The sequence below is a fragment of the Stenella coeruleoalba genome (genome assembly GCF_951394435.1).
Source record: "Stenella coeruleoalba genome assembly, chromosome: 15".
Lineage (NCBI taxonomy): Eukaryota > Metazoa > Chordata > Mammalia > Artiodactyla > Delphinidae > Stenella > Stenella coeruleoalba.
This window is the reverse complement of record NC_137161.1, coordinates 60,998,479-61,026,291: the sequence shown is the minus strand read 5'-3', so window position 1 is coordinate 61,026,291 and position 27,813 is coordinate 60,998,479. Positions and strand designations below refer to the sequence as shown.

At 42.8% G+C, this 27,813-nt stretch overlaps 1 protein-coding gene across 13 annotated transcripts in view; it reads right to left on the bottom strand.

Moving 5' to 3' along the window:
* Positions 1-27,813, bottom strand: part of MRTFB (myocardin related transcription factor B) — a 201,881-nt gene that overhangs the window by 10,777 nt on the left and 163,291 nt on the right. For 12 of the 13 annotated variants that reach the window (XM_079944209.1, XM_079944216.1, XM_079944215.1 and 9 more), the window contains 7 exons: positions 18,342-18,476; positions 14,932-15,182; positions 9,963-10,095; positions 8,203-9,189; positions 6,632-6,769; positions 3,886-4,044; positions 3,485-3,622 (listed from right to left, as the gene is read on the bottom strand). In XM_079944209.1, coding sequence (XP_079800335.1) covers positions 3,485-3,622; positions 3,886-4,044; positions 6,632-6,769; positions 8,203-9,189; positions 9,963-10,095; positions 14,932-15,182; positions 18,342-18,476 — 1,941 coding nt within the window. The remainder of the gene's footprint in view (positions 1-3,484; positions 3,623-3,885; positions 4,045-6,631; positions 6,770-8,202; positions 9,190-9,962; positions 10,096-14,931; positions 15,183-18,341; positions 18,477-27,813) is intronic. The other variant, XM_079944214.1, reaches the window with a different exon arrangement.

The window sequence follows — 27,813 nt, the reverse complement described above, 5'->3', positions numbered from 1 at the left end:
GGTAGTTGTTACCCTGTGTGTATTGTACTGCTTTGCTCTTGATGCTTTCAAGATTTGGTCTTTAAATTTGGCTTCCAGCAATTTGACTGGGATATGATGAGGCCTTCTGTTTATCCCATTTGGTGTTCATTGAGCATCTCAAAGCTGTAAACTTGTCTTTCATCATATTTGTAAAAAATTTGACCAGTATTTCTTAAAATATTTTACCTGCCTCATTCCTTTCTCTTGTCTCCTGGGACTCCTATCACACCCATGTTAGACTGTTTGATGTTAAATAACAGGTCTCTGAGGCTCTGTTCACCTTTTTTAACACATTATTGACCGGAGATGTATTAATACGTCTTTTGTTACCCGAACATTATTGACTGGAGACGTATTAATACATTTTTAGAGAGTGATACAATTAATATCACTGTGCGAAGTTGTTAGAGCTTAAAATTGATCAAGGGTTCATTATACAACTTACGATTGTCCTTATCATTCACATTTCTTCCTCTGTTAGGTTTTGTTCCAACCTTGTGTCTATTATAAACGTAAAATTTTCAAAAGTGATGCATCGCGAAATTTTGAGTGAAGAGTTTTTCAGTGAATTTTATGCATATACTTTCTCTGATTGTCTGAGCGACATATATACTAGTGTCTCAGAAGTTCTGATAGTACTTCAGAATATAGTTCTGATTCAGATGCTGTGACTGTTAGACCAACAAAAAGACAAAAACCCTTAGTGATGGATACTGATATGGAAAGTGAAAATGAAACTCATGGTGCTGGAGAATCCTCCTTTGCTTCTACAGAAGAGTGGATTGAAGACAACATTTCATGAAAATTAGAAGCCTTTACAGTGTGTCAGGTGTAAATACTGAATGTAATACCCCACGAAGTGGTAGTGAAATAACAGAATTAATTTTTGGCCGGCCAAAATAAAAACTGCCAGCCACAGGCATTAATTTCTGCAAAAATCCCACGGTCAGTAATGAGTTAAAATCTTTTTTTTTTTCCTCTGTTATTCAGATTGGATAAATTCTATTGATCTTTCTTCAAGTTCACTTTTTTACCTCTGCCATCTCCATTCTGCTAAGATCTATAATTTTTTTCATTTCAGACACTGTAATTTTCAGTTTTAGAATTTCCATTCATTAAAAAAAAGCATTTCTATATCTGCTTACGTTCTTTATCTTTTCCTTCATTACAGGTATATTTTCTTTTACATTATTGATAGTTATAATAGTTGTTTTAAAATTTTGTGTGCAAATTCTAACATTCAAATCAGCTGGGGGTTGGTCTTAGCTGATTGCCTTTTTCCCTTGAGAAAGGGTCCCATTTTCCTGATTCTTTGTACATTGCTGACTTATGAACGGCTGTCGTGGATATCAAATCGTGGAGACTGTATTCTGTCATTTTTCTCAGATGAATGGTTTCTTTTGTTTTAGTAGGCAGTTAACTTGGGTTGGACTTGAACCTCAAAATGTTTCTTGGGCAGAAGTTCCAATCTCAGGTCAGATCTTTTGTCTTTAGCTGATCTGCTATGACTCTACTCCCTACCTATGTGGCTTAGGGGTCAGCCAGAGATGTGGGCAGACAGAATCTGGGCATCTCCTCTCTCAGTTGAGAGCAACCCAGAAGGCAAGGAACCGGTCCTCTGGTTTCCCAAGGCATAAAGGCTGTGGTTTTTCTACCAGTAACCTCACCACTTAGCTTGACCCCAGAGTAAAAGCAGCAGGAAGAGGGAACTCATGCCCTCTAACTCCCTCCCCTCAGTGCAGACTCCTCATCAGAATATGACTCTTTCTAGTCACTCTTCAATGACTTCACAGGACTGCTTTTTGTGTTATAACCAGACTTTAGAGCTGTTATCTGTGCGAAGACTGAACTGGTAGGGCCTTACTTATTAGCCAGTAGTGGAATTGGAAGTCCGAGTAAATGTATTTTAAAAACCTCAGAATCCCTGGACTTTGATGCTCAGTGGTATATGAAGAGGAACCACAGCTAGCTCCCCATCCGAACAGAACTTGACTCCCTCAGTCTAGATGCATGAACCAGAGAAAGACAAAGGGCAGGGATTCCAATCAGCTCTCTCAGGTTATGGTGAGAGGATGATTCTCTGTTGTTGTCACACTGGTGAAGGAAATGGTACAGAGTAACCTATACGTTGAGAGTCAGATTTGGAAGGATTTTCTTGAAGATATGTTCCTTCTGGATGGACCAAGGGGAGCACAGCCTAGGCCAGCACCATTTGTTTCACTTCTTTTTGCAAATATCTAAACCTAGTTTCTGAAATGTGGCTTTTCCTCACATATAGGGGCCCTGGCTGAGTCTGGAACTGAAGGAACATTTTACAGTTAGTCACCTTCCTTCGGCAGTAAGTGGATGCGAAGAAGCACGTGGAAACTGTCTGCTTCCTCGAGGAGGCAGTCTGCCCGGGCACCCTGCGTGCCCTGTGTGAGTGTGCCACACCAGGCACTCTGGCCGCCATGGAGCAGTGTCTGCAGCTGCTCACTGGGGCGACCACATAGGTCAAGGTGGCCACGGCTGCCGCTTGCGCAGGAAGTGCTGAGTCCTTGGCTCCGCACACCCCCCTGCAGGAGGAGGCCCCAGGGAGTTGCATGGAGACTGTGGGAGCGAGGGAAGCAGCACAACTCTACCGGTGCATCTGCTGTGGCTGTGAGAGCAGAAGGTCTACCTCTGATCAGCACACCTCTCCCTCCACTGTCAGCACCCGTGCAGTGGCATCAGGTTCACTCCCTGCATCCTCAGGTTCTTTCTTGAAAGTGAGGTGAGTTTTAAGCTTTAAATAGGCAGCGAGCCCAGGAGGAGCGTTCAGGGTAAGGTCTGATGAGACTGTCCTTCTCGGCGCCCACCGGAGGCCAGGTGCTTTTATAAGCAGGAGCTCTATCTATCTTTTTCCATCTCTGGAATAGGTGCGGCTCCTATTTTATCAAAGCAACAAGGCAGGCTCAGAGGAGAGGGACGCACGGTTACGAGGTGGGAATCAGTACATGGCGGGGCCGGGAGGGCCTCAGTCTGTCCCTTCCAAAGTGCATCTGCTCAAGATATGAGCAGAGTTGCTTGCGTGAGCCTGCCTGCTGGAGCAGAGGGTGATGGGCAGTCTGGAAGGCCATCTGGCCAGGAGAGGGTCAGTTTGATGCTGGCCTGACAAATGGTGGCTTTAGAAAAGGGTCCTGTATAAAATACGTGCCCTGGTCACACATACACGCATCTATCCCTAACACAACCCGCCTCTGGCCCCCAGGAGAAGTTAGCTAAAGACAAACACGGAAATTCTGAGTAAACAGGAACTGCAGGTTATATGGCTGCTGAAAACCGCTGGGAGTCTCCAAAGTGAATGATGTTTTGATTTTAAATAGCACTTAAAAGGCAAGCAAGGCTACTAGTCATGAAACTTGTCTCTCTTGAGGCAAGTCCATCTTAGACCGGGGCTTCAAGCTGAAGAGGACCCACCCCATCAGAGCTGCGGCCTCCTTACCTCTGGAAGGGAAGACTGGGCACTGCGCGTCTGCTTGATGGCTTCCTCGTAGCGGGGAGGGTCTTTCGTCTTGGGGACGGGGCTCCCAAACAGAGAGTGCTGGACCGCAAACTGCTGGGGCGGAGGGGGCGAGCCGGGCTGCGGCAGACAAAGGAGGAGAGTCAGCCCGGCGGCAGGCTGGCCCCCCGGGGATCCTGGGGGGTGAGGCTGAGGCGCCGGCGGGCCGGGCCACCCCCACTGTGCTGACGGCTAAGCTGCCCCGGAACAAGTCCTATCCCGGGCCTTTCGGCTGCTTCCCCCTGTTAATGCCGACACTCGGCCGTCCAGGCCTGAAGCCTGGGACTCTGGGCTGAACCCGCGCCCTGTACGTGCTGGCACCGCTGCCCCGTGGGCTGGGTTACCTTGTTGGGAGGGTTGGGGCCGTTCTGCAGGGATGGAAGTGGCGTGCTTCTGGGTTGAAGAATGCTGCTGTTTGTCTTGTTGATAAAGGGCTGCTGCACCGCTGGAGCGGGTGGTCTCTGATACGGAAGAACTGTATTGGATGCTGAGTTTGTGAAAACCTGTAATGAATAAATATTTGCCCATCAATTTGTTCTTCTGCTCTTCCTAATAAAGAAAACCACATTTTAGAACAGGGGTTCGGGACTTCCCTGGTGGTGCAGAGGTTAAGAATCTGCCTGCCAATACAGGGGGCACAGGTTCAAGCCCTGGTCTGGGAAGATCCCACATGCCGCGGAGCCACTAAGCCCGTGCGCCACAACTACTGAAGCCTGCGCTCTAGAGCCCAAGTGCAGCCAAAAAAAAAAATAGCACAGGGGTTGGCAAATGTTTTCTGTGAAAGCCACGGAGCATATAGTTTAGGGCCGGGCGCTGTGCAGCAGCTGCTGTAACTGCTTGCCCTGCCCTGCGGCCCCGACACAGCCCGGATGAGAGTGAGCATGGGTGGCTCAGGACAGCTCCACCTACAGACACGGGCGGGGCTGGGTGTGGCCCACAGGCCGCGATTCCCTAGCGTCAGTGGTCTCTGTCGTGGACAGCAGCGGGGACAGTGCGCTGTGGGCAAGCTCAGTATGATTCTCCTCATTTGCTCTCAGGGCTCTTTGGCTCATAGCTGCCAAGCCCCCCTCTCTCTTCCAGCTTTGCTCCCAGGCGCCAAAGCCACACTTGTAACATTTACAAACACACATTTGGGACGTCTCAAAGCTAATATGTTCCATATTAAACTTTCCCCTTTCTTCCCACTGCCCCCCAGCCTCTGCGCAAAAATAATTCTTGGTTTTGCCTTTATTTATTTTTGAAACTTAGGTAAAGGGAGCCCTCAGCGCTCACACGTCTCAGACACACCTCCTGGGTCGGGACCTGTGGTCTGCTGTCCTGATCCAGGTCCTCACTAGCCATCACTGGAAAAGTGCCACTGCTGTCTACCTGCGCCCACCTGCCTGTCAGCCCTCTGCCATGACGACAGTCTCAACACACACACACACACACACAGACACAGGCAATCGAGTCCCTCCTACACTCACTGGCTCTTCTTTTTTGCGGTAAAATCCTCCTCTTTGGCTGGCATGTCAACCTTCTCACTACCTGGCCCCTTTTCCATCCTAACTGAAAGGCCACACGTGCTGTGGCCACACTCAATTTTCCACTTTTCTGAAAATTTCTCCTAATCCTTGCAAGGCCTCATTTAAAATCTGCCCCCTTCTGAGAAGCGGTTTTCCGCTTTGTCAGGCAGAGGTGAGAACTTCTTCCTGTGGGATTACAAAGTGTGTTGTTTAGCTCCCATCAAGAGCCAAAGGCTTTAGGGCCTGTGGCAAATGTATGGCCATGATGTTGATTCTGTAACTGTGTTTCCCAGAACTGGTTTGCTCATAGAAATTTTAATATACTTTATACTACTAGTATTCTGAAAGAGAAAAACTTAACCTATGTATTTTTACTGTAAATGTGTATAAGTATTCCTTAAGCATGAAAGTGTGTGTGTGTGTGTGTGTGTGTGTGTGTGTGTGTGTGTGTGTGTGTGTGTGTGTGTGTGTGTGTGTGTGTGTGTGTGTGTATCCCTCCAAACAGTACAACTTCTCTGGGTGATAAGTTCTATAACTATATTCTTCTTATTTATCCATCTATATGTTGTTTTTCTCTCTCCTCCCTCAAAGAAAACTGTCTTACCATTTGAATATTCACTAAGTTTCTTACTAAACTGTTATTTTTGGGCCCACCTCTAACTCCTTGCTCACTGCACTCCTCAGAGGAGATTCCAAGAGAGCATGTGTGTTAACATGACTGTCGCTGTCCCAAGAGGCCATTTCTGTCTGTTCCTCAAGTTGTTTCTGCCTTAGCCCAGAGAGTTCACGCCAGCCTGGGGCATATCTACAGGTGTACCTCATTATCGGGGTTCTTTTACACTGAAGATTAAAACTCTGGGATTAATCATTCTCAAGGATTAAAACAGTAAGATCTACTTTTGAGGCCTTAAGATTTTTCTGGCGAGGAGATGGGCACATAGCTCCACCTACTGGATAAGAGGGAGTCTGGGTGGCTTTTGGGGCTCTTCAGCAGAACTCTTAGTAGAAGTCCTGTAGAGGACAGTGAGCCCTAGATCAGCACCACCATTTTAAAGATGGGGACAATGACACTCAGACGGTACATGAATCCTGCATAAGGCACAACACAGAGGAAGTGGCGAGCCAGAATGCCAGCCAGACCTAGGCCGCCTGGCTCTTAATCCCTGAGAGGGCAAACTCTTAAAAATATGTAAAGATCTCACTCAAGATAAACATTTCAACAAGTGTCTTTTTCACCTTCAAATACCTTTTCCCAGGGCACTTTTCTTCCCCCCACAAAATGATTACTTTGAAAAGAAAATTTAAAACCTAGAAAATTCTATATATGAGGATTGAAAAAATAGTTTTGAAACTTTTCTTGGAAAAGGGGCTTAACTGTTAAGATGAGCTATCTTTTAGTAATAAAGAACTCTTTCTGCAGCCAAATGGCATCTGACCCAAAGCTAACCCGGTGGGAGACGGATCACAGAAAAGAACAAACAGGAGCTTCCCACGGAGGAGGCTCCGATAAAGATGCTTGTTGAACGTTCGGCGGATGATGGTACAAAAACCAGCAACAGTCTGTCACTTATTAGCATTCACCAACCTTTCTGACTTGCTGAGGTTGACTGAGCACATGTGGCGTGAAAGTGTCTTGTTTCTGAGGTGCAGCCTGGGCCAGGCCTGAGGACAAGGTGGCAGTTGCTATCTGAGTCTGAGCCTGGATGCCTGTTTGTGGTGGAGTCTAGGAGGGAAAAAAAAAAAAATCAAATGAATTGTCAAAATCAAGGTTAGAATGAAGAGTTTAGATGTGGAGTAACTGGTCACTTGGGGATCACATCTAAAAAAAAAATAAGATAAAATGTTTATAGATACACACTCCAATTCACTGGCACATAAATTTGAACCTTCGTTTGAAACCAGAGAGTTAAACACCAGACCAGTTATTTCCATGCTCTTACTGTTTCCTAAGTGGCTAAGATTTTCATTTGAAAATTTGGGGAAAATAGATGACTGAAGTCAAAAGAACCTATAGCAGCTCTACACATAATAAATAGGTCAGGTGTTATAATAATAATTTTAATAGCAGCAAGGAAATTTGTGAGGCCTGACTGTGCAAATTCCTGCTTTTAAGCTGCAATATGTGCTCCCTATGGGAGAGCCAGCCACGCGCTGGGCGCTCACAGGCCCAGAATAAAACGTAATTCCTGTTCCTCGAACATCAACTCTAATGGAAGAGCTGGACAGGAAAACAAATGTTTAGGAAAGCTGTATCACAGAGCAGACTTTCAGTTTCAGACACTCTAAAGATGAAACAGGGGAGTTAGGACTTCAGAACGTGCCGAGGGCCCTTGGGTCAGGCCTCCTAACCCCGGGGAGGCGGGGGTACAAGACTGCTCCTCTCTGGGTGGTCAGGGTAGAGAAGCAGGACTCCAAATGGTTTCTGTGTACCGTGGCCCACATTTTGTTTAAGAAAACCTTCCATAATCGAGTTGCACAGAAACGGCTGCAGGCAACGCTGGCATAAAAGTCAACTTCATGCTCACCAGTGCTTCATCGTTTCTCAACACCAGCCTCACTCCTGAATCTGTGGTCGCATTCTCCTTAGTTTAGGCATCTTCACCTCAGCGGTGGCTTTTAAGAACTCCATTTAGGAGGCAGAGCACGGGAGTGGGCATGAGAGCAAGAGCTCTGCAGTCCGAGGCCTCGGCTGGAGTGCCAGCTCTGACCTTGGACAACTTATTAAACCTCTGAGGCCCTCGGTTTCCTTTCTAGAAGGGGGCTTTCTCACTTGGGTCTCCTGGGAGAAGGGAGGATTAAAGGAAGCATGCCATCTAAAGTATCTGGTGCTGTGCCTAGAACACAGAAAGCACTCAGGACAGTAGCTGTCATCGTTACGAGAATGCCACCGGTATTTTAAAACGTCTACACAGAATAATACTGTGCTGGGGTGAAAGGCAGCAGAAAGGGAAAAGCACCCCTTGTGTGTTTTCACTATATAAAAACAGTGCTAGCTGTTTGCGTTTGTGAATAACCCCCAACACGTGCACACGTTTCCTGCAACCGTGAAGCCTGACTTGGCTGCACTTAGGAAGCAGCTCAGCTCTGGAATCTCCATAAGCAATTCCTGGTCCATGCAAACTGTAAGGCAAAGGAGTTAGAAGACACACTTCACACCTGGAGTTTGAGGCTGCCTACTGGGAGCTGCACTGAGGTGACACCGGAGCCCTGGATGGACACGGGGAGCAGCAGCTGCGTGGTGTGCGTGGTCAGTAAAGCCTGTGGCTGAGCCACCCCGGCGGGCGGCTGGCCCTGGGAACTCACGTAAAACTGCGGGACGAGGCTTGGTGGCTCGGCCGGGGCCACGGGGACCTCTTGCTTGATCACTATGGCCTTTTTGGCAACGAGGGTCTGGCCGGCCACTAGGCTGGGGCCGTCGGGGACCAGGGCCTCGTCCTTGGCGGCGGGAGCGGTGCCGCCCCGAGCCTGGTCTGACTTGGGGACTGGAGGGGCCGGGGTGCTGGGCGGGGGCTCCAGTGGCCGCTGCTGCTGCCCTCGTTTCTCCACCTCCAGCTGCATCTTCAGAACTTCCACGAGCTTCTGCTCTTGTTCCAGTTTCCGCTTCAGCTCTTCGATCTGCTTCTCCTTCTCCTGGAGCTTGCGGTCCTTCTCGGCCGCGTCGAGCTCCAGGGTGGACAGCGTGCTGCTGGTGGGGCTGAGGCTGTCCTCTGTACTCGTGGCTCGCAGAGGCGACGAGCACAGGAACTGCGACGGGGACATCATGGTCATGATCTCGGTGAACGTGTCCGCCACGCTTGCGTCCTCGGCGCTGAGACTGGACTGTTCAGAGGGTGCGGGTGAGATGGGCAGCGGGGAGTTAACACTGTCCACGTGGGCTGTGCTGCTGGATCCAGCGGATGGCAGCTCTCCCTTGAAAGTGGAGCCTGAGCTGGTCACCGAGTTCTGCAGTGTTGTCACTGGCAGGGCCATGGTAACTTCTGGGTTACTGGGGACGATGGCAGATGTTGACAGGGCCACGATGCCACCGGTAGCAGCACCACCGCTGTTCATTTCCTGGTAGGGTTTCAGGCGTTCAATGAGGTCCAGTTTGGTGCCTGACACCGGAAGACCCCTTAACTTCAGTTCTGTCTTCAGCTCCGACACCTGAAATACAAACAAATAAGATCTCTTTTTTCGTATTATGACCTTCTCACAAAACTTCAGTGCACTTTTGAGATGGAAAAGGCGCCTACATCTGTCAGACATCTCCATATTACTACATATATGAAAGTGGGACAGTTCCTTTTACTTTTTTTTAACACACAAAAACACACAAAGCTGTAGACCTAAAGGACTCGAAAGGCCAGTGATAAAGCAAGGGTTATTAGAGGGTAATTCCTTTACTATATCAAAAGATTTATTACCAGAAATGATGCTAACAGTTACATTTATTGAGTAATTACACTGCCAGAAGTGCTTTACTCTTTCAGTTAATCTTCACATGAGGTCCAGGTATTATGATTCCCATTTTACAGATGGGGAGAGGGTGCATCGCTAGTGCAAGCTACCGCAGATAACAGAAGGCTGAGCGGGGGCAGAGCCCAGGAAGGATGGCCCTGGAGATCATGTTCTTAACTGTTACATTTTCCTGCTTCTCCCAAACTTGGCAATGAATAGGGAAGAAAAAAATCTGCTTCTGGAGTTAGGAGTGGTGTGGTGCTTGCACATGGCGTTTGCTCAGTAAGTGGAGATTTATTCCTGGTCATTTTAAAGGAAACTTAATGGACGTAGAAAGAAAGTACCTCTATAAAGGTTATCCTATTGGTGGTAAAGGTGAATATCTATTAGGAACTACCTACACCTGCTAGGCAAATCTGGCAAATCATTTACATTTTTGTGGTACTTATGGGTGAAGAAACCCCACTTGCAATGATCACCTTTAAGTCATCCAAGCTAGAAGGCAGAGGCCCTGGCTTTCTCATAGGAGCAGATGTATTCTGTCTTGGTGTGTTAGATGTGGTGTTGTTCAAAGCTGGATTCCCACTGTTGTTATTCTTGTCATTGAGTGGCCTTCAAAAGAAAAAGAAAGTTAGAGTTTCTAATAACATAATTTCTGGGATTGACATTGCTCCTGCTAACAATCTGTTAACTTACGAAGAGAAAAATACCCGGTCATGGATTGGCAGACTCAATATGGTAGAGAAGTCAGTCAAATTAGACCCCAGTCAAAATCCCTGCAGGTTTTGTGTGTTGTTTGCTTGCTTGGTAGAAATTTAGAAGGTGATTCAAAGCTTTATATGGAAATGCAAAGGACCAAGAATGGCCATGACAGCTTTGAAGTAAAAAAGCAAAGCTGGAAGCATCATACCACCAGATATCAAAATTTATGGTGATGCTGATGCAAGGACAGAACAATAGACAAATGGGAGAGATTAGAGAATCCAGGAACAGACCCCCAAGTACAAGGACCCTCAAGTCATCACAAAGGCGACACTGCAGTGTGGTGGTTCTTCTCATAAATGCTAATTAGGCTAAACTGGATATTCACACAGAGCAGAACAGGGCTCAACCCCTACCCTCACACCATCCCCAAACCTAAATGTGAATTGGAAAACAAACTTTGAGAAGAAAACTTAGGATAATATCTTCGTAGCCTTTGATAAGCAAAGATTTCTTAGACAGGACACAAAAAGTACTCACTAAAAAGGATATCTTTCAGAGGGTGAAAAGTCAAGCCCCGGGAGAAGATCTTGTAATATGTATTTCTGACAAAAGCCTCATCTAGAATACACACAGAAGTCTTGCAAATTAGTAAGAAAAAGAAAAGCCCAATGGGAAACTGGGAAAATCGTGAACAAGCATATCACAAGAAAGTAGATCCAAATGGTCGATAAATATGTGAACAAGTGCTTAACCTCATTAGGTATGAATTACAGAATAGCCAATAAAAATTAACTGCTGCTGTCTGCATCAGGAAAGATGCATCTCACAAACATAATGTTGAGTGGAACTGACCTATGGGATAGGAGTCAGGACCGTCGCTGCCGGGGGATGCGAGGTAGTGGTCATGGAACGGACAGGGGCTCCGTTTCTTGATTTAGGTGGTTACAGGCGGGATGCGAGGTAGTGGTCATGGAACGGACAGGGCTCCGTCTCTTGATTTAGGTGGTTACAGGGGGGATGCGAGGTAGTGGTCATGGAACGGACAGGGCTCCGTTTCTTGATTTAGGTGGTTACAGGGGGGATGCGAGGTAGTGGTCATGGAACGGACGGGGCTCCGTCTCTCGATTTAGGTGGTTACAGGAGTGTGCTTGCCCTGGCATCCATTTTCACTTATGATTTATGGACTTCTCTACCATACACTACATTTTTAAAAGCTTATTTAAAAAATATTGGTGAATCTGTTGCACTCATTTCCCGAAACTCCTTTCCATGTCAAAGCCAGGTCCTCCCGACCCCTTCCGACTGTAATACTCCTGGCAACAATGGCATTTCCTTTTCTGGCTGGTTGATATTCATTAAAGAAAGGTGCACGTGGTGGTTGATACTGTACAGCCAATTCCAGTGCTGCCTCGGGCTTTACTGTCAGTGTGAGCTTTGGTACTGCAGCCAAAGAGACCCTGAATTCCATGTTTTGAAATAGGGATGTAGGTCATGGTGCCTGTGGGGCGAGGCCCATGGCTGGGTGAGCTTTCTCAGATGGGTTTTAGGAAGCCTGTGTTTGAAGCCAGTTCTGGCCTTGTCAGCAGCTAATTCTTGACATACATTTGAGTCTTTTTAAACCTGACTGCATTTTGCTGAAATTAAATACTTGAAGTATTCGAAATGAAGTTTCTTGAAGTTTGGAGGAAATGACAAATATCTGAAAATGTATCACTATTCTTTCTAAAAATTCAACGTTTAAGTCTTATTTTAGAATTACAAAAACATTTTATTTTAATCATTGTTTCTCGGCCTTATATTCATTACTGTCCCCCCGAGAAGCCTTTTTAGACGTTTTTTCCCTAATCGCTCTCCCTATGAAATTTTAATACCGTAGATGTACTGCACTTTTGTCCACATACTATGTACGTAGGTCTATTCTTTATTAAATAAAAAGTGTAAAATTCCCTCCAAGGAACTTTTGCTCCTTTGCGAATGATAGGCTCTCCTTGAGAATGCGTGATTTAAATCAGTTATTCTGTTCATGCTGTCTTTTTGGTTGAGATTCTACAATACTCTACTTGTTACTATGGTTAACAGTACAGTGCTGAATTCAACTTTTAAAATAACTGAAATAAGTTGGTCTATTTTTTTCCCAAATCAACCAGAGGGAAAAAAGGGGGATGGATGCCTGATGAATGTGATCACTGTGCAGCTGAGGATCCCGAGGTCCAGAGACCCTCCAGGACCCTTCCTTTCCGTCAGCGTGTGGCCACGCTGGGACTAAGGCCCCATGTCTTCAGGCTCTTGCTTCTTCCAAGATACCAAAGGGCTGTGTTATCAGTAAAATTCCACCGCTGCGGGCACTAGAGAACTGCCACATTCAGTTTCTTGTATGGAATTTCGGTAAAAAGAAACAATGTGTTAGAAAATAACATCTCCATTTTTAGGACCTGGAAATTAAACAAAACTGGCATTCCCTCTTTGGCTGGTGCAATAAGACACAAAAATGAGGCCTCCTTCTTCCTCCTAGTTCTTGGAGCTTTTTGGATGATGCCTTCCTGGGGCAGGAGGCTTGGTTACTTCAGTGGCAGGAATGTCTGAGGAGGAGAGGGGGACTGAAGCCTTCACGGAAACACAAAGAACTTCAGAGTTCAGGTACCTCACACCTCAGATGTTTTCTTCCCATCTACAAAGTTGGCCCCATACAGACAATTTCTTGCATTACAGAAAAGACTATTTCATGGACAGACACCACCTTTTATGGGATTTGCAGTTAATTTTCCTCATCTGGGAACAGGGTCAGGAATAACATCAACTCCTCTGAGGGTCACTGTGAGGAGGATGCTGAGCACATGCTCAGGCACCCAGAGTGGCACCTACACGGGAGCCACCGTTGCCGTTATCCTCACTGGTGCCCAGTGGTGGTGACGGTGGGGGCCGCCTCCCCGGGTCCTGGATGAAGCTGAGAGCAGCGGTGGTTTGTCTCTGATACTCGTCCAGTTCTCTGGCCTTCCCTGGGTCCCTTCCAATGTCAACAGCTCTCTCAGGCCTGCTTGCTCTTAAAATAATAACATGCTACAAAAATTCTTTCTTCCTTCATCTCTGTGCCCTGGTGTTTTCGATTTAAGTACTTCACAGGAAGGCCTGAATGACTAATAGGTCTAATCTTCCTCAAGATATTTGTATCTTACAAGGAAAAAGGGAATTGATAATTATTAGCGTATGAGGAGATATTTCTTAAAGAGAAGCTTTTGAGTAAGTCTTAATCCTTTTCTACTCCTAGAAAATAGGGGCTCTCCATGGAGCAGTGCTCAGCCTACGTGTGGAAAACAGAAGTAAAGCTTCTATAGATCATGTAATCATAAGCTGAGTGCACGGATCACAGAGTATCATTTTTCCCTGTCATGAGATTTTGGATCTTTTTCTAAAGTTCCTTTTCTCGAGTTGACTGTAAATATTCCTTTTTCCTGAAAAGTGAATGAAATGAAGGACAGAGTCCTTGCATTTTTATCTGTTTCCCAGAAAAGTGTACTGAGGATTTGTTACCTAGAGATTTCCTCTAGTACATAATTAAAATTAGCTGTGCATGTCCTGCTATGAATTCAGTCTCAGAAATCGTCAGAACTTACTCCCTTCTGTCCCTCCTGATTGGGCTCAAACTTTGGAAACGTGTTCCTTCTTCACAGTTATCGCTCACCAAGACCTTTTACTGTCTTTTGAAACATCTGTCACCTGTTCCTGCCTTCCCATTATCAGTGCCCTTTCAACTCCTTGCATCCACTTTATCGCAGAGTTTCTAACTGGTTTTCCTATGTCCGGACTCCCCTCCAGTACTGGTGTCAAACTGTTCTTTCATGCATTTTGATTTTACCATGCCACTGTGGCCCTCTGAAACATCCACTGTATCAAGATTAAAGTCGTCCCAACTTCATGTTCCTCTAGACATTGGCTCTACTCAAATCTGTCTTCCTCTTTTCTTAAAAACTAACCACATTCTTTATTCAGGCCTTTTTTCCTCACCATGTAATAAATAGGCATTGTTTGCTCTATACTTGCACTCAGATCATTCCTCTTTGCTTGGAAGGCTCCTTCCCAAGGTTCAGGCCCTTTCCCATGTAAATATCCCGCCTTTTTCATAAAGCTTTCCCTGACCACTGCAGCCTCCAGCTTTTATGCTCCTCCGTCCTTTTTTTCTTTTTTAAACTGTTTATACCAGGATTACACTTTTTTTTTTTTTTTTGCGGTACGCGGGCCTCTCACCGTTGTGGCCTCTCCCGTTGCGGAGCACAGGCTCTGGACACGCAGGCTCAGCAGCCATGGCTCACGGGCCCTGCCACTCCGCGGCATGTAGGATCCTCCTGGACCGGGACACGAACCCGTGTCCACTGCATCGGCAGACGGACTCTCAACCACTGTGCCACCAGGGAAGCCCACCAGGTTTACACTTTTTATGCTTTTCTCATAGCATCTAATACTATTCAGGTAAAGAACAGGCAGATCTTTCCTGGATGAATAATTGTGAAAAGTCATTTCTAACTTGAAAGGTTCAGAACCTGTTCTGGAGGACAAAAAATGGACTGGAAGGGAGGCTATTCTCACTGTGCTGACTTCAGACACTGTGTGAGCTTTGATGGTAATAAAATGAAAAGAATCACTGAGCACAAGTAAATCACAACATCCAACCTTTAGCAACTAATGGTCCCTCATCAACAACCACAGTCCACCCCGCTTTAAGGAGCCGGCCTCGACCCCAGCCCGTACTTGAGTGGCGCAGGCAGGATGGTCTGGTAGTTGTAGTGCTGCTGCTGCTGCTGGCTGAGGATCTGCAGCTGCAGGAAGAGCTGCTGCTGCTGGAGCAGCCGGGCGTAGTTGGAGTCCATGGGCGGCTCGCTCTTCTCCCCCTTCTGATCGGGCGGGATGTACTGGTGGTACTTCAGCTTCTTCACCCGGGGCTTCGGGTCCTTGCACTTTTTGCTACGGTGCTTGTCATTTGGATTCTTGGGATGGCTTTGCTATTTTCGAGAAAAAGACAGTAAGAAAATTCTAAGAGAATGCAATCCATTGTACTGTGTGCCTAACTGATTTGAAAAGAAAACGCAACGCACCTTGGAAATCGGTGTCGCTGCTCTGGAGAGCAATATACTAAATACATTTTAAGAGCTGTGAGAACATCCGAGTACTCCCTGTGACCAAAAATCTTGCTCCTAAGGACTTACTTCTCCTGATGCACTGGTCCCTTAGACTAAGGGCAAGATGCTCAGCTCAGCATTATCTATTCAAGTTCAACAAACATTTACTTTGGGTCTCCTGTGTAGATATTGCCTAGTACTTACATATACTATCTCCTAGTGAAAAACAGGTCTCACACTGAATAAACAATAGGGAAAAGATTAAGTATACTTCACCATAACTATGTCATATTTTATGGTCATTAAAAAAAAAACTATGGTGAATATGTAAAAGCAGAAAAATGCTTCTCATGGGACTAAAGCAGAATATAAAGCCATGAATTTCTACGGCAAATATGCAGAAAAAAGAACACTGAGTAATGTGAATATGAATTTTTAAAAAATTTTCAAAAATACTCCATTTTTATTTTGAAAATGGGGTGTGAGACCCTGTCTTATGATTAAGAATCAGATGACTTTTCTGAGTTCTTTTCACCTCCTCCATTTATAAGTTATCAGATCACTTTCTACTTTTTAGTATTCAAATTGTAAGATAATTTCATCTGAAAAAAAAAGTCCACCAACAAAACAAAGCAGCACAAAACCACAAGGTATAGAAAATTATTTCTAAGATGCTTTAGGTAAAATACCCAACTTAGTAAGAAAACTTTGAGAAGTACTAAGTTAAATATAGCTATCAGTGTGATCATGTTATAGAAGTTCACATTCAAAGAATTAGGACATTGCAAAAAAACCCAGAAAATAGAAATAAAGAAGAAAAGAAAAATCACCATATTCTGTATATCAGAAATCGTCACTATTAATATTTACTTTTTACTGCTTGGCCATCTCTCTTCAGCTGAACTGGCTTCCTTGTTCAGTGACGTTCAATTTTCTGCTCACAGATGTCCTCACAGCTACTCCCTCACCCCCTTTAGATCTCTGCCCAAATGTCATCTGCTTATTTGACCAGAGCACTCTACTTAAAACAGAAACGTCTCCCCTTGCCTCCATCCCCGATCTTCACCACCCGGCACACTCTGTGTTTTATGTCTGTTCACCTCCAGCTCCTGTCCAAGGCGGAGGTACTGTGATGTTTTCTTCACTGCTTTATCTACTCCTCGTACCCAGAACAGCACCTGGCTGGCACCTTCTGGTGCACACAGAAGGTGCTCTATAAATATCTGCTGAATTAATGAGTGATAAATGTGTATGCTAATTAGAAATCACTTGAATTATCAGGCACTTAAAATACATCACAATGTTAGACAATATTCTTGTCGCTAAAACAGCTTCCTCCTGCAATCTCACAATATTAATCAATTCACAGTCATCTGCTTATTTTATCAATAATAAATTTTATTTCTAATCTTTTCAGACTGATCATAAAATGAATGGGGTCTGGGTTAAGAAGGGTTGACTATAATTGTTATGTAATAAAACAAGACCCAGACACAGTCAAGCAGGGGACAGAAATATAATAACCAGCATTCCTCAGACTAAACTGGCTGTTAGCTGTTAGCCTGCACATGTCTATTCTCTTAGGACTGAGGATGGGAAATAGCTTTCCTCATAGAAAAACCCCAAAGAATTGTGGTCTGTTTCCTAATGTGTACCTATCCTTTCCTCTACTGGCAGAGTTCCCAGGATAGTCTACTCGACCCCTCGGTCTCACATTCTTAAACAATGCCTTTTGCTTTAGAACTAAAGCCCTCCTTAAAGACAGACACTAGTGAGGAGCAGAAATTCAGAGAGCAGGAGAGGCAGCGAACAAATTCTCAGTATCTGCAGGGAAAGACGGGTTGGCATTCGAACCCCCTTTGTGCTATTGGTGGGACATGCTGGGGGTTGTGGGAAGAGGAGGTAAGAGCTGATTTTACTGGCATGGTTACACTTGCCACCCTTTGGGATTTCTGGTGAAGACGGTGAAATACACTGGTACGTGCCCTGAAGGCATGGACACCTGGGCACACGGATGAACAAAAGCGCCTTCTCTCCAGGGAGGTCAGGACAAGCACAGGTCCTGGGGACGAGGGGAGTGAGGAACACGCCCCAGGCTAGCTGCCTTCCAGGAGTGCTGCAACGGCTAACTGGGAAGGAAGGATGAAGGCCAGACTGGGATTCGGAGACGGGGTCCTTCTGGCCTTGTCACTTCCTCACTTCTCTGGGCCTCAGTCTCCTCATCTGAAAGGTGCTGAGAGGCTTAGCTAGCTCTCTGAGGTCCTTTTTCAGTTCTAAAAGTTTGAGATCTGTGTTCTGCTAGTTTTGGCAAAAGTCACATCTGAAATGATTAAACTATTCCTCAGTTTGTAACCCCCCCCTTTATTTACCAGTTCTAAATACACGTTAAAAAACTTAAAAAATGTATTATATATTGAAAATTTGAATCTTCCTCGGAACTTCTAACTGAATTATTTTGACCAAGTGAAATGCATGGAACAGTGCCACGAATCTGCAGCTTATCTGAAGAACAAATCAAGCTGTATCAGGCCAAATCTGCTAAATCAAAAAAATGTGTTTGCTTCTCAAAAACCTTTAACCTGTCACATATCTGCAGCACCACTGAGTCTGACCTTGTGTATAAAGCCCCAAATCACGTTACCATTACAGGCATCTGCTTGTGAGATTCATGAATCCCAAGTACTATAGATTGTCTCTCTCTCCCTTGTTTGTTTCATCTTAGTGGCCTGGGTGGAAGCAGAATTGGGAACTGCTGATAAAATGATTCCTAAAGTCTTTCTGCACTGCTGCAGTCATTTTATACAGACTGAATTTTGTGCTGTTCTTCTGTGACCATCGAATGAGAGGTCATTTGTTGAAGGTGGTGGTGGTTTCAGTTATGAAGGCCTGGGTGAGCAAGTCCTTCTGTGGTTTTGTTTGCAAGGCTTCAGGCTAAAAGGCAGGCCGGGCAACGTGGACACAGCCTTTGTCCTCTGTGCTCAGGGCTACACACCACAGTTGAAGGTAAAGACGCTCAAAGCAGCGTGCATGCAGGGTACCCACCTTCACCAGTGCTGGCCCAGGCTTTGCTGAGGACACGGTGTTGGTGGGGAGGACAGGCGCTGTGGACCGTGTGGGGGGCTGGTCTGCAGTAGGCGTTTTCAAGAATTCAGGAACTGCTGGGGACACTGAAGTAAACTGGTGGAAAAGGCAGAAAGGGGACAAGTCTGTGAAATCAATGACAGTGAAAAGAGAAAAACCAAAATTATAAGGGGATGACCTCATTTTTTAAAAAGTCCACTAGAAAAGAAACAAAAGAAAAATATAGTGTCATGTCTGAGACCCAGATGGTGGAATAACATGCTTTACGTCCATCGAGCCAATGATTTAGTCTTTGCCCCGATAGCAATGAAAAGCTAAAGCTAAATAAGGCTAGATTGACAAAACTCTAGTGTTTTCTCAGAAATATGGCCAGAACTGTCCTTTTTTGGCAGAAAAAAGTCCAAGACTCCTGTAAAAATGATCAAAACAGTACATGGTACTTGAAAGGTTTTCTTGCCCTATAGGTCACACTAATCCGGGCTAATTCAGATATGATATTTAGTCTATGAATCCCTTCGACCACACCCCAGATCCACCGTCAGGAAGCCTCTGGTAAGAAAGCTTCCACTTCCTGGAGGCCCACTCCACGCATGTGTCCTTCAATGTGCTTTACAGCTTCTGCTCCCATCTCCAAACCTGACCAGCACTCTTGTCAACCATCCCATCGCCCTCCGCCCCTCCCATTTCTTGCAGCAGGAGAAAACCTGAAGAACATATTGATAGGATTGACCTATGCATTGACAGTCCCCTCACACTTAAAGCAAGAAGTGAATTCGTTGCCTAGGCCAAAATAAGCAGTTACTGAATCTCAACGTGGGGTCATATATTAGTAAAGGAAGCAGCAACAACCCAACGGACTATTCCCACTAGCAATCTTCTTTAAGTAGATTTTAAGAATTCACTCACTGGAAAGAGATAGTACTATTGTAATAAATCAGTTAAACGTTGCACTGATTGCTACTTGGACCCAACAGCCTTATCTTAAAGGAAAATGGCTTTATCATTTCCACTTCCCCGAACAACTGTCCAATTCATTATAATAATCAAAATCGCTTCTCTTGTTCAAGCATTTGGGTTTAAAAAATAGCAAACTGTATTTTCCCTCCTTAAAATAAATGACCTGAAAACTCAGAGGGCTATTAGCAGCAAGAAATATGATGCTTGGCACGTACTAGTTACTTAATAAATATTTGTTTAATGGGTGAATGGAAATTCCTGGTGGCGTTACTCACACTGGGTCACGCCCTCCGGCCCCGCTGAGCCTGGGAGATGTGTGTGGGTGCAGTTGACTGTCCATGCCCATGTCGCCCCTCTCCCTGAGCTTTGTTTTCATTTTGCCACTGATTTCAATTTTAAGTAACTGTTAGTAAGTGCTGATGGTACAAAAGACTTGACTTTTTAGAGATGGCAATTTCATTTTCAAACAGAAATGAAGGAACTCCTCCACGAGTCTTGACACCTATGTTCCAAGGTGACTTCTGTCCCCAAACAGCCCCGAGACAGCCAGCTCCTCAGTGAACCTCCGAGATGTGCAGTGAACGATGACGGCCAGCTGATCCCTGCTTTAAGGGATATGGTTTTATGTTATTTGTTTTCCTTTCACTTTGTACTTTTTTTGGAAACGAGGATACTTATCTCTGGGTCAGTTTTCACGCAGGGGAAGAACATTCTTTGGCTATTAAATAGTTGGCATGTGAAGTAGAACCAGATATTTGAATTCTGAAATATAGATATGTATATATTTCCTTGCAAATAAATTCTACTAACCTGGCAAGCTATTTTTACCAGCCCAGCCCCTGCTGACTGATAGTGATAGTAATGATTTATTGGAGAGCAGTCTTAATAATCTGAAAAATAACCCAGGTACGTGAATGTGGTATCAGTTGTAATATCTATGAAAGCGTTTGGCCTGTATTTCTAGACTTTGCCTAACTGACTTCAACCTTGATTACTAATACTCCCATCTTATTAGCTTCTTTGGTATTTTAGTGTGACTCTGCTACCCAGAAAACCACAGACTTCAGCATAATACAAGAATAGCTCAACTGAGATACACTGATTGTTAACTTTACCTAATCTGAAGATAAATTCTGGTTAAAAAGGGAGAAATATCTAAACGCTTCTTTACATTTTGCTGGTCTTTTTTATGTGCCTTAGAAAGGACCGCCCCCTGCCCCCGCCCCAATCTTAGATCATATCTAAATGTTAGAATTCTAGTGGCTAGAATTACCCCCAAAGTCTAAATAGTAATGTTGTTGAAATGATAGTATTCCAAAAAGGACCACAAGAATATCCAAGGCATAGAGGATACTACACTTATTTTGTTCCACAGTAAGTTGAGCAATATGTTAAAATCTTAAAAGAGTCCTTTAAATATGTTTAAATTGACACCAAGATCTAAATTCACCTTATGGACTATCAAAATTTAATCTCAAAATGATCTTTTCTCCAAAGAAACAAAAAAGCTTAAAACTGTGCTTTGTTTTACTGGATCTGATACACTGTTCTCATCATAACTTCGTCTCATGACGACGGTTCTTTGTCATCATAACACCATGAAAGGAAATGTCAGGAAAACTTTGTTGTTTACCAGTGGATATTTATGCTTTAAATAAAACTCAAAAGAAAGCACTTCAAATTTTAAAGACTGATCTTTCTCTTATTAGAAATTACTATGGAAAAGTTCTGCTACAAAAGAAAAAAGAGCAAATGTTTAAGCTGATTAGAGTTTTATAATATTTCAGGTATCTGCACTGGCTCCTTCTGAAAAGATGATACATTTGCCAAAGACCAATCATTCTTCTCTGGTAAGTTCCTTTTTTATTAGAATTCCTTTATGCAGTCTAGAGGGATAGAAACTAGCTATTTAAAAACAAAACTTTTTTGTACTATAGATTTCAAATCTACAATAAATGTGTTTTTAATTTAGGATGTAGCAGAGATCTTAATTAAGATGGCAGAATGCAAATTAGAAATTCAAGATGCAGTTATTCTTTAAATATTTCCATATTCCAATCCTCAAATAAAATGAATGAGTTGAATACAAATCAGAAACATATGCTTTGTATATTTAGTGGATGGATATTTTACGTAAAATTCTAGCTTTGTTAAAACATATCACCTAGCATTACCCCTTGTTTCTGTAATATATAGTTATAAGTTTAAGTGTTTCATTTATAGAACAAGTAGCTGAACATTAAAATCTACTGGCACGGACTTCCCTGTGGTTCAGTCGTTAAGACTCTGCACTTCCCATCAACAGAGGAATGGATAAAAAAGATGTAGTATACATATACAATGCAATATTACTCAGTCATAAAAAAGGAATGAAATAATGCCATTTGCAGCAACATGGATGGACCTAGAGATTGTCATACTGGGTGAAGTAAGACAGAGAAAGACAAATACCATATGATATCACTTAAATGGGGAATCTAAAAAGAAATGATACAAATGAACGTATTTACAAAAGAGAAATGGACTCACAAACTTAGAGAATGAACTTAAGGTTACTGGGGGGGAAGGGTGAAGGGAAGGGATAGTTAGGGAGTTTGGGATTGACATGTACACACTGCTATATTTAAAAAGGATAACCAACAAGGACCTACTGTATAGCACAGGGAACTCTGCTCAATGTTACGTGGCAGCCTGGATAGGAGGGGAGTCTGGGGGAGAATGTATACATGTATACGTATGGCTGAGTTGCTTTGCTATGCACCTGAAACTATCACGGCATTGTTTATCGGCTATACTCCAATATAAATTTAAAAGTTAAAAAAAAAAAAAAAAAGACTGTGCTTCCAATGCAGGGGGTACAGGTTTGATCCCTGGTCAGGGAAGTTCCACATGCTGCGCAGCACCACTGGCACAATAGCTAGTGGACTTTTAGTTGGTACTTGAATACCTGATTAGTACTGAGCCTTCATGTATCCCTCATTTTAAAAAATCGATTATTTTTAAAAATTGTGGTAAAATGTACATAAAATTTACCAGACCATTTTAAAGTGTATAACTGTACGTCATTACGTACATCCACGTTGTTCTGCAATCATTACCACTATCCATTTCCAGAACTTCTTCATCACCCCAAACTGAAACTCTGTGCTCACTAGACAACAATATTCCATTCTCCCCTCCCCGCAGCCCCTGACAACCACCATCTACTCCCTGTATCTATTAATTTAACTACTCTCGGTATCTAATGTAAGTGGAATCATACATTTTTCTTTCTGTGACTGGCTTATTTCACTTAGCATAACGTCCTCAAGGTTCATCCATGTTGTAGCTTGTGTCAGAATTCCCTTCTTTTTAAGGCTGAATAATACTCTGCTGCATGTGAACCACATTTTGTTTATCCATTCATTTGTCAATGGACACATGGGTTACTTCTACCTTTTAGCTATTAAATAATAGCCAAATAGTAAATAATGCTGCTATGAGCATGGGTGTACAAATTGCTGTTCAAGTCCCTGCTTTCAGTTCTTCTGGCCATAAACCCAGAAGTGGAATTGTTGGATCTTATGGTAATTCTATTTCTAACTTTTTGAGGAACTGCGATACCATTTTCCATAGCCGTTTGCACCATTTATTTCACAATTCCACCAACGGTACACAGGGGTTCCAATTTTTCCAGATCCTTGCTGAGAACTTAATTTCTGTTCTTTTTGATATTCTAACGGTATGAGGTGATATCTCATTGTGGTTTTGATTTGCATTTCTCTAGTGATTAGTGATGTTGAGCATCATTTCATATGCTTGTTGGTCTTTATATATCCTCTTTGAAGAAATGTCTGTTAAAAGTCCTTAGCCCATTTTAAAATCAGGTTATTTATAGTTTTTGTTGTTGATTTGTGGGAGTTCTTTATATATTCTGGATATTAGCCCCTTATCAGATACATGATTTGCCAATATTTTCTCCCATTCTGTGGGTTGCTTTTCACTCAGTTGATAGTGTGCTTTGATGCAGTTTTTAATTAATTAATTAATTATTTTTGGCTGCATTGGGTCTTCGTTGCTGGGCGCAGGCTTCCTCTAGCTGCGACAAGTGGGGGCTGCTCTTTGTTATGGTGCACAGGCTTCTTATTGCAGTGGCTTCTCTTGTTGCGGAGCACGGGCTCTAGGCACGCGGGCTTCAGTAGCTGCAGCACACGGGCTCAGTTGTTGTGGCTCACGGGCTCTAGAGCACAGGCTCAATAGTTGTGGCACATGGGCTTAGATGCTCCGCAGCATGTGGGATCTTCCCGGACCAGGGCTCGAACCCATGTCCCCTGCGTTGGTAGATGGATTCTTAACCACTATGCCACCAGGGAAGTCCTGCACAGTTTTTGATTTTGATGAAGCCTAATTATCTATTTTTCTTTTGTTTCCTGGTGTCATATCTAAGAGAGCATTGCCAAATCCAATGTCATGAGGATTTCCCCTATGTTTTTTCCCTAAGAGTTTTATAATTCTAACTCTTATGTTTAGGTCTCTGTCCATTTTGAGTTAATCTTCATATATGGTGTTAGGTAAGGATCCAACTTCATTCTTTTGCCTGTGGACATCCAATTTTCTTAACACCATTTGTTGAAAAGACTGTCCTGTTTCTATTGAGTAACCTTGACACTGTGTCTAAAATCATTTGACCATATATGTGAAGATTTATTTCTGGGTTCTTTATTCTATTCCATTGGTCTATATGTCTGTCTTCATGCCAGAACCACACTGTTTTGATTGCTGTAGCTTTGTAGTAAGTTTGAAATCAGGAAGTATGAGACCTCCAACTTTATTCTTTTTCAAGACTGTTTTGACTTATTTGGGGTCTCTTGAGATTCCATATGAATTTTAGAATAAATTTTTCCACTTCTGCAAAAAATTGTCCTTGGGATTTTGATAGGAATTTGTACTGAATCTGTATATTGCTTTTGGGTAGTACTGACATCACCACAATATTAAGTCTTCTAATCCGTGAGTGTGAGATGTCTTTCCATTTATGTGTTTGGTTGATTTTTTGTAGTGATTCCTTTCTCATTTCCTTTGTGTACATTCTATAGATATTTTCTTTGTTGTTACCATGGAGATTACACATAACATCCTAAAGCTATGACATCTAACTTATATTGACACCAGCTTCAGTTATTTACAAGAACTACTTTACAGTTATGTCTCCCCACTTTATATTATGTCACTAATTACATTATTATATATCATGTAGCCATTAACATAGATTTATAATTTTTGTGCATTTGTTACTTAAATCCTGTAGAAAATAAAAAGTGGAGTTATACACCAAAATTACAATAATACCATTCCTTATATTTGTCGATGTATTTATCTTTACCAGAGAACTTTATATTTCTGAATGGCTTTGAGTTATTGTCTAGCCTCCTTTCATTTCAACTTAAGGGCTCTCTAGCATTTCTTACAGGGCAGGTCTAATGATAATGAACTCCTTTGATTTTTGTCTGGCTTTGTTGTTTTAATTTCTCCCTCATTTTTGAAGGACAGTTCTGCTGGATATAGAATTCTTGGTTGACAGTTTTTTCTTTCAGCACTTAGATATATCATCACAATATGTCTTCTGGCCTGCAGTGCTTCTGCTGAGAAATCCACTGATATTCTTACTGGGAGATTTCCTCTTATATGCGATAAGTGACTTTCCTTGCTGCTTTCAAGATTCTCTCTGTCTTTGACTTTTGACAATTTGATTTTTATGTGTCTCAGTGTGGATCTCTTTGAGTTTATTCTCTTTGGCATTCATTGAGCTTCTTGGATTTGTATATCCATGTCTTGCCCCAAATTTGCAAAACTTTGGGTCATTATTTCTTCAATTCATTTCTCTGCCCCTTTCTCTCTCTTCTCCTCTCGGACTCCCATAATGCCCATATTGATCTGCTTGATGGCATCCCATAAGTCTCTTAGGCTCTGTTCACTTTTCTTCATTCTTTTTGTCCTCAGACTCAATAATTTCAAATGACCTGTCTTCAAGTTTGCTGATATTTTTTGCTGTCTGAGTCTGCTGTTGAAACCCTCTAATGGATTTTTCAATTCAGTTAGTGTATTTTTCAGCTCCATAATAAAAAAAAACAATAATTTCTGTTGATATTCTCGTTTTGTTCATATATTGTTTCCCTGATTTCCTTTAGTTCATTGCTTGTGTTTTCCTTTAGCTTTTTGAGCATATTTAAGACAGTTAAAGTCTTTGTTTAGGAAGTCTGATGTGTGTGTTTCTTCAGGGATAGTTTCTGGAGATTATTTTGTTGCTTCGAATGGGCCGTATTTTCCTGTTTTTTGTATGCCTTTTTGTTTATTGGTGGTGGTGGGGTGTTGTATCTTTGGTTTAAAATTGGGCATGTGAAGAAACATCCACCTCTCACAATCTTTGCAGACTGTTGTTGAAGACCTTCACTAATTTTATGGGCCTCTGGGCCTTGGGATTAACTCCGGGTGGAGGCTTAAGGTTTTGTCAAGTCTTTTCTGAGCATGTGTCCTGTCTGGGCCTAAGTGCATGGTTTTTTTGCTTGGTTCTGTTTATTAAATTTAAAAATTTCCCCTCATGCATGCCTGCTTTTAAATGTCTTAATTTCCCAGAGTCTCACCCTAGCTTCTTCTCAGGGCCTTAAAGAGTTCTGCTGCATTCTTTGGCCTGCAATCTACTGCCCTCAGGTGTCTGGGTCTGCAGTTCCTCTACAATTTTCACATGATGTGGCTCCTGCCACTACCTTCTACAGCTTCTGCTAGCCTGAGATCCAAACTATGCAATTTCCCCCGTCTGAGTTCTGAGTCAAACAAGTCAGACACTAGTCCCTTGGCCAGCCCACAACAGGCCAGAATATTGCAAACAAATTCTGCTCTACTCCTTCCATCCTGAGGGAGGGAACTGGGTATTGGGCCACTTCCTCTGACTATGCCATGCTGGGAAGGGTGTGGGCAAGGGTGAGTGAAAACACCATGACATTTTCTACATTTTTGAATGTGGCTTTTTCTTGATTGGGTGTTTGGTTGGTGTAGATATCTGACTGGTTTTCAGAGCTCTTATAAATTTATTTTAGTCAGTCTGTAGTTTATTTAATGCTTCTGTGAGAGAATGAGGGCCTGGACCCTCCTCTTCTGCTGTATTGTTGATGTGCAGTATCTTATATAGTGAGACACTGTTAAATATGCAAATACATGCACAAAAATCTCAATGTGAGCCTATTTATTTAGTACTTCTAATTTTTAATAGTTCAATTATAACCAATACTACAACTATTAAAATAATTCCACACGGCAGAAGGGCGATTAGTCAGAGTATCACCAACTACCCTAATCATTAATGAATTTGTTACTTTTGGTGGTAACTTTATAACATAAAAATTTCATTAATACTTTAGGATCAACTTTGGAAAACCTAGAGCCAAAGTCCACCTTATTTAATTAAATACAGTCCTCTTTATAAAGTTGTCACATATTATTTATTACATTCTCCAGAATCATGTAGAATGTCTATTACAACCTTTGTGTGACCATGCTGGTGATTCACAGTTAGTTAAAGTGACCATTAGGGGCCAGAATGTGGAAGCATAATGAATATTAAAATTACTGTTATTCATTTTTGGTAAGTGAATGATGTTACTTGAGTAGACTATATAGTAGAGAAAAAAATGTTATGTATGTTATTTCTTGGGTAATACAAATACCAGTTGTCACTATGAGTCATAACAGGATGAAACAGGATGATGTTCTGGAAAATAGTCTTAAGAAGAATCTCACACTGTTGGCCTAATAAGAACAAAGTCATTAGTTCAAATCCCCTGCAGGCCAGACAGATGCTTTTTCATGATATCTGCCCCCAGATAATATATATAAAGTAAGTCGTTCAGTGCCTGAACAACACTGAAGTAAGTGTAATGGCCAGCAGATGTTGGCCATTATTTATCATCATCTCAGTTATATTCAATAAAGATTTATTTATTAATAAATAAATAGGAAAGGGCTATTCTGCATAATGCACCATTTTAGGCACTTTTCTGTTGGTCACAGGAGAACTGAGTTAAGAATTGGGATGGAACACAGTTTCACAGTTAATGTTGAAAACCAGCTCAAAAATCTATTAATAGTGGCAGACTCCTCTTGATATATAAGTTATAAAAAGCATAACTGAAGGGGTAATCATAGGAATTACAGTCAATATCTTTGATATCCTATTCAGGCCTTTACTGATAAGTGTTTGTAATAAAAGTCTAATTTTGATTATTTAGTATATATGTACACGGCTTACATATTAGACCTTGCTTATTCTGTTAGCTTAAACCTAAAATTTCTCTATTATTTGGCAAAAGGTCATCTACCTGAAAGTTACTTGAAACGATGGTAAAAAATAGTTTGCCAAATTCTCCTAAGCTTGTCTTCCTGAAAATACACAGAATAAGTGTCCAAGAAGTTGCTTTCAGTACTACTTTGAATTTGAACACAG